The following is a 20936-nucleotide window of genomic DNA, read 5'->3' on the forward strand; positions in this document are numbered from 1 at the left end:
AGTGTGACGGACCCAGACCTCAAGGATCGAGGTCTACTCTGAAAGGTGGGAGAGAGGTTATCATCTCCTCACCGAAGTGAATAAACATGTTCACCGAAATCACTTTTCATTGCCACTGCTGATTGTATCTAACTGTATTATTACCTAAACACTGTGTTATATGCTACAGTAAGGACAGGCAACAAAACTACAAAAAGCAATTAATCCAATCTCTTAGAATGACTTCTGAGATAAATTAGCAGGCGCAGAGACCATCACCACAGTCAGTTACCTGTTAATACATCTGACTTTAATCTGATAAAAAGCCTGAGGTGAATTCTATCATGGTGCAGATTAGATTGACACTTTCATAGGTGTTTATTCTAAATTATATTCAGTGCTGTCGTTCACAGCAGCCAAATCAATTCCATCAACACTTTATTGGTGGACTGAATCCTGCAGGGCATGTGAGAAATCATCCATCCCGTCATCTATAACAGCGTTACACATGCAGGAAAACACAGTAGCTCCTGTGTTTTCCTGCATGTGTAACGCTCATGGTGACTAAGCAGCGATTCATGTCTTCTTTTTACTTTGCATAATGAGGGCGGAGCGCCCTGATACCACTGGGATTAACAACGTGTGTGCTGATAAAACTTTCTGGAAATGAAGCAACAGATTTCCACAATGTTCAGAGAGCAGCATGAAGAACACAGACACACGCTGTAAATGATAAATTACTTTTATTGAGAAAAAAGTGATTATGAAAACGAATGACCTGCTTGAATTTGTCTCTACTGATGCGTATGCGTGTGTGTGTGTGTGTGTGTGTGTGTGTGTGTGTGTGTGTGTGTGTGTGTTTGGATCACTGAGATGTGGCCATGATGCTGGATACACCTGCGAAAAGAAAACAGGAAGAGAGAAAACAGAAAGAAGGTCAGCTTCAGTTCAAGGCACTTATCAACATGGAAACACTTAACATGAGATATGACACATGCTGCATGTTATAGACTGTTATGAGCTCTTGAATCCACTTCAGCTACAAAGCAGAGAAATGGATTTACTTATTCATATGATCCAATATGCTCTAAATTCTAACGTGGCAAAGAATATTGGAAAATTACCATCAAAAGTTATCTTAAAATAGCTGAATGTTTGAAAAGCCAAAAGATACTCCATTTAAAATGACAGGAAAGAGAAAAGGAACAAACCCTCATTTGAAAATCTACATTTAGAGAAAATCTATAAAGACTCTGATAATACTAAGCTTTAACAAACCAACCCATGCGAGTTCTTGCATTATGAACAGTAAAGGTTACAATCTCTCAGCTGTTTCATTAGCATAAAGTAACCCTTAAAAGTTCTCCCAAAAACATAAAATTCAATTGAGGTATGACATTGTGTCAGCAGTAAAATGAACGCAGCACAACACACTGCAAATGAGGTCTGTTCATTAACTGATGGCTTGTCAGACTTGCAGCATTCAGACACGAGGAGTCCGTCTGTGTCTCAGTTCAGAACGAATCCTCTTTAACAGATTTCAACAAGACAGATGCTCGTCACCAGAGCAGCTCGTTACAGGCTGAACTGATCACGAGTTCACCCAAACAGAACATTTCCTCATGTACTCATCAGGACTCACTCTCAAAGTCGATCTTCTCCACGATGTTCTTGGGCTTGACGCTCTCCTCCTGGTTGAAGATGAAGATCTGTCCTTCCTCATTCTCCGTCCAGCCGTACTTATTCATCCAAACCTTCACCTGCGTGTCTGGACCAACAGAGACAGACGATGGGCTTGAAGCTGGACGCCTTCATATTGATTACTGGAGCTTTAAAGTTGCACCAGATCAACTTTTCTAGAACGTGTTGTCTAAATATGTAAGTAAGAGCTTCTATCACTGTTGAGTCATCATGTTTTGTGCCACAGAGGCATTTTATTGTCAACAGGTTTGGTTTAACTTGCAGAGTATTAAATATTTGGTGGGTTTCTCTAGACTTTCTAGTCAAAGTTCTTACCCAGTGGGTCTCCCAGCATCTCAGCCAATAACCGGTGCTCGATGGTCTGGTAGGTGATGCCCACTACATGGCAGATGACTGAAGAGGAAGATAAATTAAACAACAGACGATGTTCATAATGTTTAAACAAAGATTTGTCTTTTTTATTCAATGTGCATCTTTTCATTTTGGGTGTTTTCTTCCACAGACTGTTCAATGAAGTCACCTGCTTGTATTTACTGTATTTAACCTAATATCCACTGAGCTGAGTAAGAGGATGACACTCACACTTGCGAACAGAGTCCTCGAAACCAGTAATGCCGTCGATGAGCTCTCTGTTCTCCTCAAGACTCGTCTGTCAGGAAGACAAGGAAGAGGACATGACTAAACGATACCGAGCGAACAAACAAACACTTTCGCAAGTTTGGAAAAAGGTATCAGAGCAAGTAGGACAGGGATGTCACAATATGGAAACGAGGAACGTACTGAGCCAGTCAGCAGGAGAGGAATTTAACAATAGACTAGTCAACACTGGATCAATGGATTAGTCAGCACTATAAAACCGGATGCATTTCTGGGATCAAGAAAAATTTACGCGGATAACGATAATAAACTTTGGACATGTTTTGCTCTGTATGGACCGATGCAACAGCCCATCAGTCAGTCAGCTGTCTCTCTGCCTGTTAGCAGGAGGGCAGGGTGGTGGACAGCAGCAGGACTTCACAACAATGCTTATTGTCCATAAGTGCAACAAAAGGAAGACAGTATGATCTGATGCTGAACATGCAGAACAAAAAGCTGACTTTTTTGATTTGACAGTTCTGTTTTTTCAGGGTTTTAAGTGGAGGAAATTAAGAGACATCCATTCCTTGGTGGCAGCTAAGCACTCATGGAGCGGGAACAGTTGACTCAGGTTATTGGGTTTAGCGGAGTATAAAAGCATAACAGTGATATGACATGGTGGCTGAACAAATGATCCAGAGGAAACATGTACAATGAAAAAAGGTTTGGTCCAGAAACTTGCTGCCCCCTCTTAATCTACACCCACTTTTTTTACAGTATAAGTATAATAAAATACTGAAAGTAAAATTTGCATTATCATCCAAAGCTGAAGAAGTTCTGTGTGTGTGTGTGTGTGTGTGTGTGTGTATGACATACCCAGAAGCTCTGGAAGTGGCATGTCTCCAGCAGGTTCCCCAGGTAGAGGATCTGTCTGATGGGGCGCTCCTCTTGCTGCGACACTGTAGTCAAGGAAACGCCCCCCAACCCCAAGAAAGAGCCCCCTCCTCCCTCCCCCCTCCCAGCCTGAATCTATTTACACAGCTCTATGTAGATACACAGCAAGGAGGATTCTCAATGTGAATAAATAAGGCTCACTAAACAAATAAATAAACAAACAAGACAACAGGAATCTTTACACTGACAAAAATATCAATCAGAAATATTAATCTCACCTGTTTACCAAGAATGTTAACAGCACACACAGATTCATCAAAACCTGCACTTCACAGTAGGAAAGAGTGTGGTTTTAAACTCAACCTTACTGGTGTGTGTTGCACAGAACACACCGTCAGTGGGACAGTACAGCTTGCACATGTTGCTGAATGGAAGCTACCAGAGCACAATGGTCAGATGATATCAGATAGATGAAACAGCACCAAAAAGATACGTGAGTCTGGTCGATCATGCACTTGCAGAGAGTGAAGTCAGTGTGTGGCAGGTTGGTCAGAGCCTTCAGCAGAATCTGTGAGGTCACCTGAGTCTGGAAGTAGGCTGGGTTGAACTGGTACCTGTAGAGATAAATTTAACCTTGAAAAGAAATTTCTTTTTTTTTTGGTCTGAAGCAAAAACTAACTTTTGTATCATGAATGTTGAACGTTCTGATGTTCTGTTATTTTTGTCAACAAGAATAAAAATTGTATAATGTACAGAACAAACCAACAGCAACAAAAAAACTGTGGGAAAGCGTCACAATACAACTAAACACAAACACAAGCTTTCATTGTTGACACCACTAAAACACACTCACACAAAATAAAACAACCAACATTATTAGACAACATTATTCCGACACAGTGACACCGTAACTTACAGTTTCAGGACAGCCAGGTTTGCCTCCAGGTCGTAGGCATTTTCTCTGGCTTGTGTCTCCACATAGCGCTCCAGCGTTGCAAGGTTTTCTGGGTTGTACCTGTGACAGACAAGATTATAACCTATGAAGGGTAGATGCTTCACTGTTTCTGTCATGGATATATACTTATTCTACACTGTAGGTCACAAGTTTAGTAGCATAAAAATCCATGTTTGAGATCACATGCTTGAGTGATGTAACCTCAATGATTCTAATTAAACCATGCAACATTATATAAATCAGATTTATAATTAACACTAATACTACATAGATACTGACACTGTCTTTGACTTTAACAGCTGCCAACTGGGTTTCCTCAGTCTTGTTCAGGTAACATAACGACAATAATAATAATAATAATAATAATAATAATAATAATAATAATAATGCAAGAGCAGCACAAATATTTTCCTTTATGTGTTTAATAGCCACAATTAGCTTGTTCGAGCTAATTTTCGCTTCAATAAGCACCTTTCAGCACAACATTTCCATGTGAATTAATTAGTTATTTTAATCTAATAGTAAGACCAGGTGGATCTTTAATATGAGTAGATATTATTATGACATGGTAGCAAATAATCCCCATTATGTGATCTTGGGAGGGGAAGGGGAAACGATTGCAGTTCACTCGAGCAGACTTAGCTCACATCAGCTGTTGTGAAAACCTGACACCGAGTCCAGTTTTAATGTTTTTTTTTTTATCGTTACTTAATAACAAATACAGTGTTCACATTGCCATTAGATTGAGCAACGAAACTCCAGAGCTGAATCGTGCAGAAAGCCTCTGTGAATGGGTTTACCGCCACTATCTTAACTCAGCAATCGTTAGCATAAACGTTAGCAAACAGGCTACGTTATCATTAGCTTGATCGCCAGGTTAGCAATTTGTTGAGAGCATTCATCCATACCTATCGATTCCTCGCAGGAGCTTACCCACGTTCGCCCTCATCTGTTCGAAAGACGACGACATTTGATCCAAACTTTTAGAGCCAATCTTAAAGCGAAAAACGGAATTAAATCCACACGTGGGCCACAGGGTAGAAAAGTCGCCGGGGCGGAGGGAGAAAAGGGTCGGACCGGAAAGAACGACGCACAAGCGAACCGGAAGACATACGGACACACACAATCGAAGGACCATTGTACAAGTATACGATCAAGTGAACCGCTGTTCACGAAAACAGAATGAGGAAAAACGTGAAACAGTCCCTTAAATGTTAAGCTAACACCGACAGACCAGTGTAATTAAGATTGCAGTGTTTATTTTCGATTTCGGAATTCATGTTGCATATGCAGCTAAATGTCACTTTAGTAAAACGGCAATTTATCGGGTGCAAAGCAAAGCGTAATTTACGAAACGCGTTTAGCTTGCTGCCCGTAGCTAAGGGACGGGTGAAGGGACAATATTGCTGCTTAGTTGGAAAGCTTGGCTAACCATCTTTGCCAAAACATGGCAGCACATCTAAAAAAGCGAGTCTATGAGGAATTTTCAAAAGTTGTACAGGTAAGCTTATGAAACTCTCTTCTCGCTGCTCGCTGTAGATTCACGACCCAAGGTGAAAGCTGAAAATCGCTAGAGAGCTAACTAGCCCGCTAGCTCATGCTAAGCGGCTAACATACCAACAACCCAACAGCAGCCAGCCGCTTACAGTCCCAACGTAACGTATGTAATATCTGTGGTTTTTGTCCATAAAACAGATATTTTTTGTTGCTTGCTGGTTCGTTTCTCGTTACACAATTTATACAGACAGACTTCAAAACAAAAAATTGTAGCTGTATTGTAATGCATAACTACAATATTTTTTGTCAACCGTTTGATGCAATTACAGTTAATTTGGTACTATTATTTAAAGATGCAAAACGTTTTGTGTTGAAGAAAGACTTTCTTAGGTTGGTCCTGTGGGATGACATGAGAAGCGGCCTGTTGTGTGAATTGAACCTATATTTGTATGGTTATGAGATGGTGTGCCATTATTACACTATGTTTTCTCAGTGCAGTCGTCACCTGTCAAACCTACGCATCCTGTTTAATTGTGTCACCTCTTGTTCTCAATTTAGGTAATGTTATTGTTGGACTTAAGCTGAGAACAAATGTTGAACATGACCTAATATCTGCAAATGGTATTTTTACAAGGGATAAGTATGGTGCAGTATGAGGGGTCAAGGAATCAAAGAATAGAAAATACTGACTGTTGCCAGCTAGACATCCTCATATTAGTAAAATGTTCACATGTGACAGAGCATGCTGAATAAATAGGACTGATTAAAGGTTTTGTCTGAACAGAGAAGGAGAGATTACACACCATGAGTCGAGACGATGATCCAACTTGCTGTAGAACAAATTTTCAGTTTCAGATGTTTTATGCTGACAGATTCCCCATGAAGAAACGCCCGCCAAAAAGCTGCGTCTGTCCAAACCCAGTAAGTCTGCGGCTCTGCACATTGACCTCTGCAAGGCCACGAACTCCACTGATGCCCTGCAGTACCTGCTGCAGTTCGCGCGCAAGCCTGTGGAGACGGAGAGCGTGGAGGGTGTGGTCAGGATCCTGTTGGAGCACTACTACAAGGTAAAGAATCATGGGTCATAACCAAGAAGCTCTTTGAATAATCTGTTACTAAAAATCGAGATAATCTCTGCAAAACTGAGATAAAACCATGCTGTATAGCTGGAAGCAAAATGTACAATGTCTTAAAGTAATGTTCATCTGGTTGGGTCGAAATAAGTTGCACAGAAAAAAAAACATCTGACGCCGCTGCTGTCCTCTCCCAGGAGACGGATAACTCTGTGAGGCTGAAGATTGCCTCTCTGCTGGGTCTGCTGTCTAAAACGCAGGGCTTCAGCCCTGACTGCATTGTAGACGACGCCATCAACACACTCAGCAATGAGAGTAAGACACATTTATGCATCTTAATTTGGATTTTGTTATTCACTTCTTTACACAAATGCACATTATATTATATTATATTTTGTCATTCAGTTTTCTGGTTACTTTTACACTCAACAAACCATAATTACACTACACTGATTTTTTTTGTTGCTAAGCACTAAAAACACTAATTTAAACATCATAAAATAAAATGGTATTTAAGTGTCTGTTTTTTCTGTTTGGTTTCTCTCTGGTTCTGCAGAGTCCCATCAGGTCCTAGCCCAGCTGCTGGACACTCTGCTGGTCATTGGTACACAACTACCTGATAGTCCTGCAGTCAGAGAGAGGCTCATAGAGGTGGCCTGCAAGGTGACGTACACACACACACACACACACACACACACAAACACAAACACAAACCCACAAACACACAGAGTCCATGCACTGTACTCACCATGAAGTGTTCTTCACAGATTCAACATGACTTTCTGCACTCAGCAACAAAACTCTCAGGGGTGGATCGGGATAATAATCTTCACACTTGCTCCATTCACAACAGACCACATATACATTTTGTTGGAAAAAAAATCTTCTTATTGTTTATGCGTTTTTCCTCTTTCTTCCTTCCAGCACCTGTCTGATACGTATTTCGGGGTGAGGAACAAGTGTCTGCAGCTCCTGGGATGCCTTGGGATGGTGGACTCTCCTCTGACCAAAGACAATGAGGGACTGGGCACATCATTAGGTTTGTATTCAGTATATTTTGATGGCTGAACTGGCTTTTAAACTGAATTGTGTGTCATCTAGGCCTTAAAATGTATCAAGAAGAATATTTCTAAAAACATTGTTCAGGAACATGTGTTCTGTTAGACCTTTTTTTTTTCTTTCACTCTCATTTATTTTGTGGCAGAATTGATTCAAAATATTAGCTCAGGCTTGAAAATGTCTGGATTATACCCAGAACTCAAATTAAATGTCAAAGCTTTTAAATCAGCCCTTGAAAAGTCATATTTACAGGTCATGATTTGAGTTGTGTGATGTGCTATCATTGATCACTCCAGGAGGAGTGAGGGATGTCCAGAGTATCATCAGCGACTACTTTGGAGACCAGGACCCCAGAGTCCGTACTGCAGCCCTTAAAGCCATGGTAGGACACCGTCAACGCCTGCACTCACCAAACACTTAACCAGCACCTCATTCATTTACTTAGGGCCCACACAGAATTCATCTAATTCTGCTCATTCTGGGTGCTATTGTTTGTTTTCCAGCTGCAGCTGCATGACAGAGGAATGAAGATTCATGAGATAATTTATGACCAGGTAACAGCTCTGTTTATCCTCACTGAAACCTGCCAAAATAACGGACCTTCCTCACAGATGACATGTAGACTGTTGAAGTCTACTTCAAGACAGATTTCTCTATGATAATGATAGTAATAAAGTCATAATTAAGTTATGATTATAACAACATGTGTGTTTGGTTGGCAGGCCTGCAGGTTGCTGTCTGATGATTATGAGCAGGTCCGCTCTGCAGCAGTGCAGATGGTTTGGGTGCTCAGCAAGCTGTACCCAGAGAGGTGAGTAGACACTGATATTCAGAATGACTTACTGTCAGGGTAGCTGTAGCATTAGCTCCACTCTCTGGATCTACATCAGAGGTTTCACAGCCTTCAGGAGTGAAAAGTTCTCAGCCTCAGTGCCGTGACAGGAGGTAGTTTCTTGAACACTGAAGGTTTTCAAAATAACTCTAAATTTCAAGTGATTTGATGCACCAGTTTGTGGCGGTCTTGCCTGACGTGCAGTTCACTGTTCTGTCTGTTCAATCAGCATTGTGCCTATCCCGTCGTCCAATGAGGAGATCCGACTGGTTGATGACGCATTTGGGAAAATCAGTCACATGGTCAGCGATGGCTCCTGGATGGTCCGGGTACAGGCGGCCAAAACACTGGTGAGGGAGCAGGACAACACACACAGATGCAGATGCAAACTGACACAAAAACAATGAAGAATGTGACATTTACTAAGTTTCCGGCAGATTGGACGCTTCACAGTGGGCGGAACCACTTTACACATGTCAGAAAGTTTATGATTAAATGCTTTGGAGCATGTAAATCAGGTCACTTTATTTAGCGTCCATGTAAACAGTTAAGTTGGAATCTGGAATCAGAATGTTTTCAGTCGGGTTGAAGAAGTGTTGTCTGTGTACCTGCAGCTGCTCGATGCAGCATGTGAGAGAACTAACGACACTCTTCTTCCTTCATATCATTAAACCTTTCACGTCAGCACTGTTCTCAGACACTAAGTCTCTTCTCCCTCTCACACACCAGCTGCCAAATAACATATGAGCATTGTGGCTCTTTCCATAACAGCCCTGTCAAGTCTAAATAAAGCCATGACCAGCATGTTATGTACTGTATGTCTGAAAAGAGCTTTTGATTGAGACACGCCACTCTAAACTGAAGCTTGTTGGATCTTTTCTTGCATTTAGGGTTCGATGCTGCAGGTCAGTCCTCACTTTCTGGAGCAAACTTTGGATAAGAAGCTGATGTCAGATCTCAGGGTGAGTGATGAGAGTTTGTTCTTAAGATACCTGCTTACCTGCTTATTGAAAATCTGTGAGCAAAATAAGAAATTTTGATAGTGTTAACCAGCACACCTCCACTAACTTCCTTTTCCTCCTCCGCTTTCCTGCATCCAGAGGAAGCGTACGGCCCATGAACGGGCCAAGGAACTCTTTACTTCTGGAGAGTTCTCCTCTGGCAGGAAGTGGGCCGACGACGCCCCCAAGGAGAAGCTGGATACAAACACCGTCAACCTGATCGCCTCGGGGGCCTGCGGTGCCTTCGTTCACGGCCTGGAGGATGAGATGTTCGGTACGTGAAACATGGAGCAGTATCTGATTATTTCTCAGCAAAGAATTTCAGTCCAGATGTGAACGAAGCTCAGAGTACAAATGATGTTCAGCCTCAGGATGTTACTGTTGTGGTATTTTGATTTATAAGCAAGTAAGTAGCAAAAGACAGTTTGTATCTGAGCCCTCATAACTTCTGAATCTGAGGAGGCTTTGAGGGAACTGCCTGGGAAGTACTTTGTGATGCTCCAGGGGAGTGTGTTGCTTTTCAAAGCTTTTGCCACATGGTGTGTGGTCATGAATTCTTCCACGGTTTTACAGTGTCAGCCACTGTGAATAATTGCTAGTTAAAATGTGACCTCTCATCCTCTCCTCTACCTTGTCCTCGGATCAGTTTTATTCATTTTACTGTATCGCTTTGCATATTTAATACCCTATGATTCGAGTGTTTTTCCCACTCATGTTTTCTCTGTCTTTAATATTATTTCAGAGGTCCGTATTGCAGCGGTGGAGGCGTTGTGCCAGCTGGCTCGCTCGTCTGCCAGCTTTGCTGAAAAGTGTTTGGACTTCCTGGTCGACATGTTCAACGACGAGATCGAGGAAGTGAGGCTGCAGTCCATCCACGTGCTGAGACAAATCTCCACCCATATAACGCTCAGAGAGGACCAGCTGGACACAGTGCTGGCTGTGTTGGAGGTACACACACACACACACACACACACACACACACACACACACGGATCAAACAGTCTTTCCTGAAACCTTCAATGTTTTTTCTCTCTAAGTTTTTTCTTGGTTGCTTCATATCATTGATATACACACACATTGATGAAGCCACTGTTGATCTCCAGGACTCGTCTCGTGACATCAGAGAAGCTCTCCATGAATTAATTTGTTACACCAACGTCTCCACGAAAGAGTGTATCCAGCTGGCTCTGCTGGAGCTGCTGAAGAACCTCAACAAGTATCCCACCGACCGCAACTCTGTCTGGAAGTAAGACTCTGTGTGATGATCAGATTGATCAGTGATCAGATTTTTTGAGCCAAGACATTCTGGCTGTTCAGGTTCAGTGAACCCTCAGGCACAGAACAAGGTTGCAGCAAGTTTTGTTCATTTTCTCATTGCATAATTTTAGTGTCACCACGTAAGACGATGAGGTGACAGTTACATTAACTACATTTTATATTGATACATTATACATTTTCAGACATATCACAACGAATGAACACTGAAGTCAACATGTTAAAAATGCTGTTCAGTATCCACCGAGGCTGCAGCGAAGATTAGTGATTGCTGGTTGTCAGAGCAATGCAACAAGTTTTCCAGCACGCAAGTTTTTCAGGAGCACAGCAATCAATATCAGTATCAACTATCAACTATGGAAAGATTTGTCAGTGTAAATAATGCTGATGAGGGCTTAGCACAAGAGTTTGTTTCAGTCTAATCCCAAGTGATGCCATGGTGGGTGTGTAACGATACCTCATGAATAAAAACATTCTCTAATTTAAAGTAGCCTAAATACACCTAGAGTCACACAACAGTAAAGTTAACAGTATAAAGTTATTCAAAGTTTTATGCGTAAGTTATAAAATAAACCCGTAAGAAAGGGAGCAGTCAAACTCTTCGTCCTCATCAAAGCATTAAACGCAGTGGTGAGGAAGACTAGTGCTCCGTGGTTTTTGTGTGTTGTCCATTGACGATTTGATGACTGATTGTGTTTTCTTCTTCCCCTCAGGTGTCTGAAGTTTCTGGGTTCCCGTCACCCAACGCTGGTGTTGCCGCTGGTTCCTGAGTTGCTCAGCACGCACCCATATTTCGACACACCAGAGCCTGACATGGACGACCCGGCCTGTATCCTTCACACGCCTACTTTAATGCAGACATCAGCATCATTCTGCAGCAGCTGTGAACTACAGCTGAACGTCTCCACTTTAGCTGCTCAGTTCATTTCATTTAATCAAATCAGCCACTATGATTTGCTTTTGAAGCCTTTTGCACTGTTGCTGTTTTTCTTCTCCCAAATCCACATTTTTCATTTAAACCTGCAGTAAACAAGCAGCAGCTTACAGTCATAATGAGCTTGAGCCTGTAGCTACAGAAGCAGCTGTCGAGTACAGGCAGAACAACCAAAACTGCAACTGTTGCAATTGGTCTGTTTTTAGGCAAGTCAGCACTAAAAGTTGTCTGTTTCTTCTATATAACAGTCTGCGGACAGCAGAGTAAAATATACACTAATAATCATGACACAAAGACAAAACTTAATTTTGAAAAACATGGCTTAGAGGGAAATCTGTGGGTCGGCCCCGTGTAGCAAATTAGCAAAGTTTAGAAAGCAGAAAACAGATCACCTGCTGTGCAGCTTCTATGTGTCGTTAAGTTGTTAGCCAGCTTGTTAAAATGTCTGCTTTACCTCACGGTGTGTTTATGGGTTGTTTTTTTACAGTTAATATCTCAGAGGCAGATGGACACAGAGCTGTATATCTGCTGCTCTGGACGTGTGAACGATGTTTTTCTCTCCTGACTCGGCTTGTTGATCTCAGACATCGCAGTGCTTGTGTTGGTGTTCAACGCTGCCAAGTCGTGTCCCACCATGCCGGCGCTGTTCTCCGACCACACCTTCAGGCACTACGCCTACCTGAGGGACAGTCTGTCACACCTCGTACCGCCACTGAGAGTGAGTCCTGGAATACTGTGGTATTCAGTCAGGGGTTACCAGTTCTACTACTGTTGTCCATGCAACACAGAAGGATCCATTGTCATGCAGGCTGAGTTTGGCTTACAGACAGTAGTCAGTAACAATGAATACAGAAAGAATACAACAATGAATAAAACAGCAATCAGTACCAAACAAATACAAAAGTACACACAAGCACACAGGTTAGTGCCACCTGTCACCTAAACCCTGTCACATCCACAGCTGCACCAGGCCAAACCACAGGTCCTGCACTGACACTGCAGTTCCTCTAGATGTTTTATATGGTCAGACACACACATCCCACATACACAGTCAGTGGTACACTCGCTGTCTCTCTTCTAACTGTTCATGTATCTTTTAGTTGCCTGGCAACGGTCTGGACTTGGTGGATTCGCGTTGTGGTTCAGGTTCTGTGGAATCAGCTCAGCTCTTCCTTCAGCAGAGTCTTAACAGGGTCAGCACCATCCAGAATCTGGAAGCACCTGGAGCCCAGGACCTACTGGACTTCACCATACGGTACACACACACACACACACACAGTGACAGAGGCAAACTACGTTAGTTACCTCTGGTGTCATAGACTGAGTGTTATTTGTTGATATCCTCCAGTTGAAAAAGTCATCCAGCACTTGAGGTTGTTTTGTGTTCTGAACCTGTTCATCTGCTGAAATGGTGAAGTCTGGAATGTATCAGCAGCATCTCTTTGGTCGATGGATGAGGAGGAGTATGTTCATGTATCTTCCTCTGTCTGTCTGTCTGTCTGTCTGTCAGAGACCTGCGGAGGCTGGGGGAGCTGCAGACAGAACTTGCTGGAGCTGCTGATTTCTGTGCTACTTACCTGCGCTGCCAGCTGCTGCTCATGAAGGTGTGTGTGTGACTTTGTTTGTTATGCTCTGACTAGTACTTGTTTGGGAAGCCTTATGTTACTAGCATTTGGGGTTGAAGGTAGCATTAGTATTGGTTGATGTCTCACCTTAACCGTGTTTGCTCAGGCTCTGCAGGAGAAGCTGTGGAACATGGCTGTCCCTCTCTGCCTCAAACAAAACGTCACGGCCACAGCAGCAGCTCAGCAGGTCAGCACACACACACACACACACACACACATTAGTATTAACACAGCTGTGACACCATTTAGGGTGACTTTTACCTGTCTAAATGTGTGTGTGGTTGTGTTTGCAGATCTTGGAGGAAACCTACAAGCTGGAGTTTTTATACAGCGGTCTGGACAGCAGACAGGTCGCCACAATACATCATGTTCGCCTCCAGGCCAAAGCTCTGCAGCTCATCCTGACTGCTCGTAGCAGGCAAGGGTCAGTAAACACACACACAAACACACACACATTCACCGTGTACATTTAAGACTTCATGCGTACTATAGCTGCATGCAGATGTTTCTTAGTTTGTCATTTCTCTTCAGGTTGGATTCTCTCATCAGCAGCTGTGAGAAGTTTTTGCAGGACATTGAGTCTTTTCAGAGGTAAAACTTCATCTGTGTCTAAGCCCAGGCTTAAATAGACAGTATATAACCATAGCATGTCTTGTCTGCTCAGCACTGCCCAGGCATGTTTATTTGTATTGCACCTTTCAATAAGAAGGCACTTCAAAATGCTTTACATGAGAGATTAAAACAAAAAACATTAAAACTAATAAAACATGAGACTACAAGTTACAGCACAGCTGCAGCGCAGAGCAACACATGACTGTAATTTAATTAATGGCAGTGAACAGAAAATATAAATCCTTGATCTAAAAGAAGTAAGACCTCAGTTTTCTTGCAAGTTTGTTGCAGATATGTGAATGAATTGAATTTTGACCCAGGGGACATCGTGGAGCTCTGTGAGTCCTCGAGATACAGAGAGTGGCACAACTAAAGCAGACTGGCCATTTAAGAGATCATCTCTTCCTCCCTGACTCTCATGTTGAAGATGTTTGACATGTTGGTTAAACATGAATGGAGGCTAGTGAGCCGCAGGGACGGTGTCCACTCACTGTGACTTAGGATGGGTGTTGAGGGGGGCTGAGTCTTCATGAAGACGGAGACTAAAATGGAATTGGTAGAATTTGCTACATGTTTTTAAGAACAGTTTGCTTCGTGGACTCTCTTTACTGGGTTTTGTGGGTCCACGTAGAATTGCCAGGCTAACTGTCTAAGTCTCTAAATGCCCTCCTCTCACTGTTCCCCCAGGCTCTTTCTGGCAGAACTGCCCCACCTCCAGGACAGTTTTGTGGATAAGCTTTTGGAGCTGATGCCCCGGCTGTCGTCCTGTAAACCAGCGGAGCTGGTGAAGATCCTCCATACGACGCTAAGACAGAGCGGCCTGCTGCAGCTCAGACTACCTGAACAGGTACAGTGAAGGAAGGAGGGGTGACCGCTGAACCAAATATGAACTTCCTGTGCAGTCTTTCACACTCAGTCAGCATGTGTTCAAATACACAGCGGCAGGAGAGTCGTTTAGCCACGAAGCAAATCTACACAAAAATCAGTTTTTCCTACTCAGCAGCAGTGATGAGACAGCTGTTAAGCAAAATACTGTTTTGTTTTCCTGCCGGTTGACAGATCCATCAGGCGACAGCCACCATCATAGAGCCGACGGGGGAGTCCGACAACCCACTGAGGTTCACTTCTGGCCTGGTGGTGGCGCTAGACATTGATGCTACGCTGGAGCATGTTCAAGACCCTCAGAACACTGTGAAAGTACAGGTCTGTTTGATGTACAACCGAATAACTAACGTCAGCTTCTCACTTGGTGTTATGGGTTTTGGTCAGCTTTGGACTTAGTCATTAAACAAACCTTTGTAGACTTTGAGCCTCATAACAAACCTCCATCGCTTGTGATGCATTTGCATCAGGATCGACTTGCTTACAAACCTGCCAGTGAATGCAGAGTGAATGAGGCCGTGCAAATTATGATCCACGGTCACAAGAAACGAGGCATTCGTGCTTTACATTACAATGCCAAAATACAAAATAAAGTATTAAAGTGTGTATGTTTACTAAAGCTATGGCAACATTTTGTCTTCATTAACTCAGATTCTAACATTCTAATACTGGATATATGGACTTATTGAAAATACTTTTGTCCATTCATTGTTATCCTTAAGCTAAAACCTTTAAAAAGCTGCTAAAACCTTTAAAATCTGCTTTCTGTCGCGTTCTGTCTCTGCAGGTTCTGTATCCAGACGGCCAGAGTCATGTGATCCATCCCAAACCTGGAGACTTCAGAAAACCTGGACCTGACAGACACAGACTGATCACACAGGTTTACCTCTCACACACCGCATGGACAGGTCAGTATAATACACACACATCTGATGTTTCTGTTTTAGTGTCGTATTCAGAAGTTATCATTTCCATCTTCTTGTAAGAGATTCTGCAACGTTGACAAACAACCACTGATCCAACTGAAATCAGTACAGCTGTCACACAAATCAAAAAATTTAAAAAAATTATTTCAAAATATCGTTTTTGAATGGGATCGTGGACTGTTCATCCAGGTGTGAATCAAATCTGAGAGGGAGAGATACACAACCCCAACGCTCAAACTTTCCCTTCATCATATTCAGTTTGACTTTGTTTCCTTCACTGACTGTTTCTCTCTGTGTTTCTCCTCAGAGCCGTCTCAGATTGAGGTGCGCCTCCTGCTGGCCTACAGCTCCTCTTCAACCTCCCTCTCCTCACCTCCCTCAGCTTCCAAGCTGGGATGGAGTGACAGCATCGACAGCCTCCCACCACCAGAGGCCGCGGTGGAGGGAATCATTCCGTTCAGCAAGCCAGTCAAAGTCTACATCATGCCCAAACCTGCGCGACGCTAACAGAACTCTTAACAAATGAAAAACAGAACAGACGCTCACTCATCACCAGCCACGTTCCCTTCATTAGTGTTCGCTGTCTCAATGCTGATTTACATTTCCAAAAATACAAAACCATTTTTGCTTTCTCTTTAAAACAAATTCATTTTTTAAAATTGGAAAGCAAACAGCACGCAGAAAAATAATTCATGGTGAAGTTGTGGGAGGCACAAGAGTGTTTTTTAGCAACGGTGCGCCACTTGTATGTAGAATATTTTTGTATCAACGATTGTTTCTTATAAAGACAAACTGGTGGTGGAGATGATTCATTTTCTCTTTTTATTTTGTGTAGCAGACAAGCAGAACTACATTCTCACCTCATGAAAACTGCTGTACATTCATTCACTCCCTTCAATCAACAGCGTCACCTCTGATCCGTGTCTTCTTTACCTGACTGATGAAAAGTGGTCACTGCACTTTTATTTTCCTCAAAACTGATCAGAAAGTAACAAACTGAATCCCACACTGTTTACACAAGTATTAAATTAACCAGATTCAATCCTCATCATCCTGAATGCAGCTGGAGTCAAATATATCAATGTCTTCTGTCTGAGTTCACTGATTTAAAAAGATTTCTGTTAGCTCCAGATCTCTTTCTCAGTTCAGATAGTAAATCCTGGGCTGGTTTAAAGTGCCCACTTCAAACAGAGACTGCGGGCAGTGGTGCACTACAAGCTGCCCCCCGTGTTGTGGAGGTCATCGAATTTGGTGCAGCAAATCGGAGGGTTAAATCCTCAACAGGTGGAGTGGAAGACCCCACCCACCTTGGCACCCTTGCCAGCTAGTTTGTTGTATTCAGCAACAGCCTTCTCTGTCTGCAGGACTTTGATATCAACACCTTTCTGCTTCACAAAGTCCAGAGTGGAGGAGGGAACCTGAGAGAGGAGACGACAGCACAAACAGACTTACTGCACGTCTCCACAGAGAGTGTTCCAGACGCATTTTTCTTCATCTCTGACAGAAAAGATGTGCTCCTATTTCAATCAGTGTAGCTATCTACATAGGAAGTGCAATGGTTTGCATTTTACTCATAATAGTGGCACGTCGTCAACGCAACCTGACGTGCATTATGTGCATAAATACAGTGACTGTGTGTTGGGTTGTGAGCGCTGCCAGAACTCCAGTTTCTACACCCTCACCCTCAGCTTATGCTCGACTTCCATTTTCATATTAAAGGTTATCAACAGTAATTATCACACCAGTTAAATGATGATGGAAGTGGATAATAAACCCCTAAAACTGGGTAGTGACTCCACTACCCATAAATGGAAGCACTGGTTCCTAGTGAATGGGAGAAACATTCAAATATAAGTTGAAACTGACTATTTATGTCATATTGTATGTTGTATATTGTTACTAAATTCATTTACATTTTTTGTACCCATATATGCAACAACAAAAAGCACCTGATGAATTATATCATACCCATGACATGTCCTCCCACCCTAAAGTCACAGGTTTAAAAACAGCCCACGGGCCTAAACTGCTGCCTTGACATCCGTTGAGTTAATTTAAATCCATTGAAATCAAAAGTATAGTTTTATATAGCTTCTTAGTCTAATGTGATATCCCAGTAGGACTTCTTGATACTCATTTGAAATTGTGGTTGAATTCATGAGCTCGTATTGCTTTTTAACTCTGAATAAACTGGACTTTTCGTAGGCCTGTTTTACCTGCAGAGCCTCACTCATGCCTCTGCCGATGACCAGCAAGTCTATTCCCTTCTTCAGCACCTCCTCCAGATCAGCAGGTTGTACTCCTGGGTAATGCTGGGGTGACAAAAGCAAAGTGATGTGTGAGCACGGTCATCACTGTTGAAGGGAAACTGCAGCATGCTGTGCTAGGCCCTGTTCATAATGTGTTTCAGTTATTATGGACACCTGTGCATATAATCAATATGAATTATGATTCTGTTTCCACTCACATCAGTCCCAGTCTCTCTCCAGTCCCAGGCCCGGCTGCCTCCAGGCCAGACCTTACAGTCCTTGTAGCTGGAGGAGCATCCCTTCACCTTCATATGGCCCCAGGAGAGAGAGGCGATCTCTGGAGAGGACATGTTACACCAAACGACTTGCTGCAAGAAAAGGAAGAGACACATAGGTAAATGATGACTTTGAACACTTGAAAATACTTTGACAGGCCTCTCATTCACCCCCAGCAGTAAGTGACAGCACAAGGCACTGGAGCAATATGAGATTCAGTGTCTTGCTGAAGGACACTTCCACATGCAGGGACTGAACCATCAACCAAATAACAACCTGTTCTACCTCCTGAGCCACAGCAGCTTCTTGTCAGACTGTACTGTGTCAGTTTTGAGGCACATCAAAGTGCAGTTCCTGATAAACTGTAGAACTACAATGTAAAAAGAAAAAACAAATTTGCAAGCAAGCACACATCAACTCGCTTCATTCATCAGCATCAATTTGAAAATGCAGCAAAGCACTGGCTCTAGCACTGGAACTTCAATATTTGTGCAAAAATGTTGCACCATAAAATCAAGGACAAGGACTAATAAATTATCCCACTCTACAAGAATCAGGTAAGTCATACTACTGAATATTCTGTTGTTCATTATACCTTAGGAGTGAAAAAGGGTAAAAAAAAAGGAATGCACACTGTCCTAATGAGTTGAAGCAGCAGAGGTGTTAACTTGCAGTAAGATCAGTTGAGATGAACATTAGTATTCGTCAGCTACACAAGCCAAAACTGTCCACTGCCAGTTCTGCTGTTATTCAGACGAGCTGACTGGGAGCTATTTTTGTACAGGCCACAGACTCATGCTCACCCACCAAACCAACAAAAACCTGCATGTCAAAAACCCGTTGTTGCATTATTAAACCTTGACAGGTTAAAAAAACAATTAGATAAGGAACTGTAATACTGTTGTCAGTAGTTCTGTAAGCTATAACAGGAAATCATGCAGCAAAGGTCTGAGCAGCTACTTACCCTTACTTGATATTAACAGACTGGACACCCCCCCGAGGTTATTTTTCCTCCTGTAATTAAAGAGGAACGCTTCAGGTTCACTCAGATACATACAAATGCTAACTTGACCCAGCTTTCAGTGATGATCTGCAGATTAACTGCAAACACATGACCAGAAATAAAAATACATTTACCAATTCCTCCGTCTCATCACCACAAAAACAACACGTCAGTAATCAGTAAGAAGCTACGCAGCCTTCTGGCCTTTACTTTGTTTTAGATACAGAAACATGTGGAAACTACATAATTTAATGCTAAGCTAATGCTAAATTAATTAAAAGACTATCAGGGGCATCTACACTGCTGATCCACATAATGAGTGTCTGGGGGAAAAAAACACTCTCATTTGTGGACTTGAGTTATAAATCAACCAAACCAACTAACCCACCTTTTCCTATGTGGCTAAATATATCTCCTTTTGATTCCTTAGGTAAGATAACTTTCTACGGAAGGGCTACTAATTTATGACAGTTTGCCAGAGTTATCATTATGTTACATAATATATATTATATTATATTACCCTATGTTTTATTTGATGTTTGCACCACTCTTCACTGCTGTTATTTGGCACAAGCTGTAGCTTAAGGTTGGATACTTTTTAAAATTCATTCTTCACAGGAAAACAAGAACATTGTAAACAAGAACATTTCAACAAGAGTGCAACAACAAAAACATATGCACACATAGATGCAGATAGAGGAAGAGGAACAGAAGGATGTAGGTTTTCATACTTTTGCTTATGGAGGAAGATTTTTGAATATAGAGGAAAAAAGTTCAGTCTCTCTTCGTTTGCAGAGTTTTCATAATTACAGTATGAATATATCTTTAAGGTTGAATAGAAAGTGAATAGAAGGAAAAGCTGAACTTTCTGCAAGTCCACATCTTGTATATTAGATCTCCAACAGAATTTCTCAGAGTGTAGATCATTTTGGATTTTGTTTGTTACCTTTTCTGTCTACTGTGTCAGAAACATCTAGAAGTATTTAGACTGCACTGTATTTTCCAAACTGAAGAAGAGATGACTTTTAATAAATTGGAACCCGAAGGAACAGCTTTTATTAATCATTTAAAAGTGTGTCGGAAATTGGTTGTGTACTAATCATAATACTAAAACTAAGTTTACATTTGTGTTAGCTATTTTTAGCCGTTAGCCATTTTGCTATCACTTAGCAAAATGCTCACAGACCAATTGGTCACGACAGACAAAACGATAATTAACACTGGGCCTTTGGCTGATTGGTTACAGGAAGTGAAAACTTTACTGCGTCAGTATTTTGGTTAGTTTGAACTTTACACCCGAGTTAAAAATAATCTTAAGTCTCCGTGGATCAAACAAACAGTCACACAGTCGTTTAGTGTGGAGTTTGCACCTTAACTCAAGAGAGAACTTACCTGTAGCTGCTGAAACAGACCACAGGTATCTACGTTTCTGTTGTTATGCTCTTGCCGGGAAATGATATTGCAGCGTGTGGTTTGTCCAAGTGGAGTTGCCGTACATAGCTAGCAAAGATGCCGCTTGCGCTTGCGCATGCGCTACGTAGACTGGGCGGCTTCACAGACTTCCTCAAAACGCCTCAGAACGGAGAC

At 42.2% G+C, this 20936-nt stretch overlaps 3 protein-coding genes across 4 annotated transcripts; 1 reads left to right on the forward strand and 2 right to left on the reverse strand.

Moving 5' to 3' along the window:
* Positions 1-705: 705 nt before the first annotated feature.
* eif3k (eukaryotic translation initiation factor 3, subunit K) lies at positions 706-5181 on the reverse strand. Of its 2 annotated transcripts, none has more exons than XM_041940033.1 (8): positions 5014-5181; positions 4067-4165; positions 3644-3764; positions 3133-3207; positions 2263-2329; positions 1996-2073; positions 1622-1747; positions 706-876 (listed from the first exon to the last, which is right to left on the reverse strand). In XM_041940033.1, the coding sequence occupies exons 1-8, from the start codon at positions 5073-5075 to the stop codon at positions 845-847; spliced, it is 660 nt and encodes a 219-aa protein (XP_041795967.1). In that variant the 5' UTR covers positions 5076-5181; the 3' UTR covers positions 706-844. The 2 variants fall into 2 exon arrangements, with proteins under 2 accessions (XP_041795967.1, XP_041795966.1); XM_041940032.1 differs by having other exon boundaries at positions 3133-3210.
* Positions 5182-5276: 95 nt separating this feature from the next.
* Positions 5277-16622, forward strand: ints4 (integrator complex subunit 4). Its single transcript, XM_041940031.1, has 24 exons — positions 5277-5606; positions 6475-6669; positions 6873-6990; positions 7232-7338; positions 7600-7714; positions 8031-8116; positions 8238-8288; positions 8457-8545; positions 8796-8916; positions 9457-9528; positions 9667-9841; positions 10310-10515; positions 10671-10813; positions 11556-11671; positions 12361-12494; positions 12877-13031; positions 13287-13380; positions 13508-13588; positions 13695-13825; positions 13933-13992; positions 14701-14860; positions 15073-15216; positions 15683-15803; positions 16129-16622. Exons 1-24 carry the CDS (start codon positions 5553-5555, stop codon positions 16326-16328), a joined length of 2928 nt encoding a protein of 975 aa, XP_041795965.1. The 5' UTR covers positions 5277-5552; the 3' UTR covers positions 16329-16622.
* aamdc (adipogenesis associated, Mth938 domain containing) lies at positions 16363-20850 on the reverse strand. The gene is made up of 5 exons (XM_041940034.1): positions 20742-20850; positions 19311-19360; positions 18289-18438; positions 18038-18133; positions 16363-17239 (listed from the first exon to the last, which is right to left on the reverse strand). The coding sequence occupies exons 3-5, from the start codon at positions 18418-18420 to the stop codon at positions 17099-17101; spliced, it is 369 nt and encodes a 122-aa protein (XP_041795968.1). The 5' UTR covers positions 18421-18438; positions 19311-19360; positions 20742-20850; the 3' UTR covers positions 16363-17098.
* Between the last annotated feature and the right edge of the window lie 86 nt (positions 20851-20936).

The sequence above is a fragment of the Chelmon rostratus genome, chromosome 7 (assembly GCF_017976325.1).
Source record: "Chelmon rostratus isolate fCheRos1 chromosome 7, fCheRos1.pri, whole genome shotgun sequence".
NCBI lineage: Eukaryota > Metazoa > Chordata > Actinopteri > Chaetodontiformes > Chaetodontidae > Chelmon > Chelmon rostratus.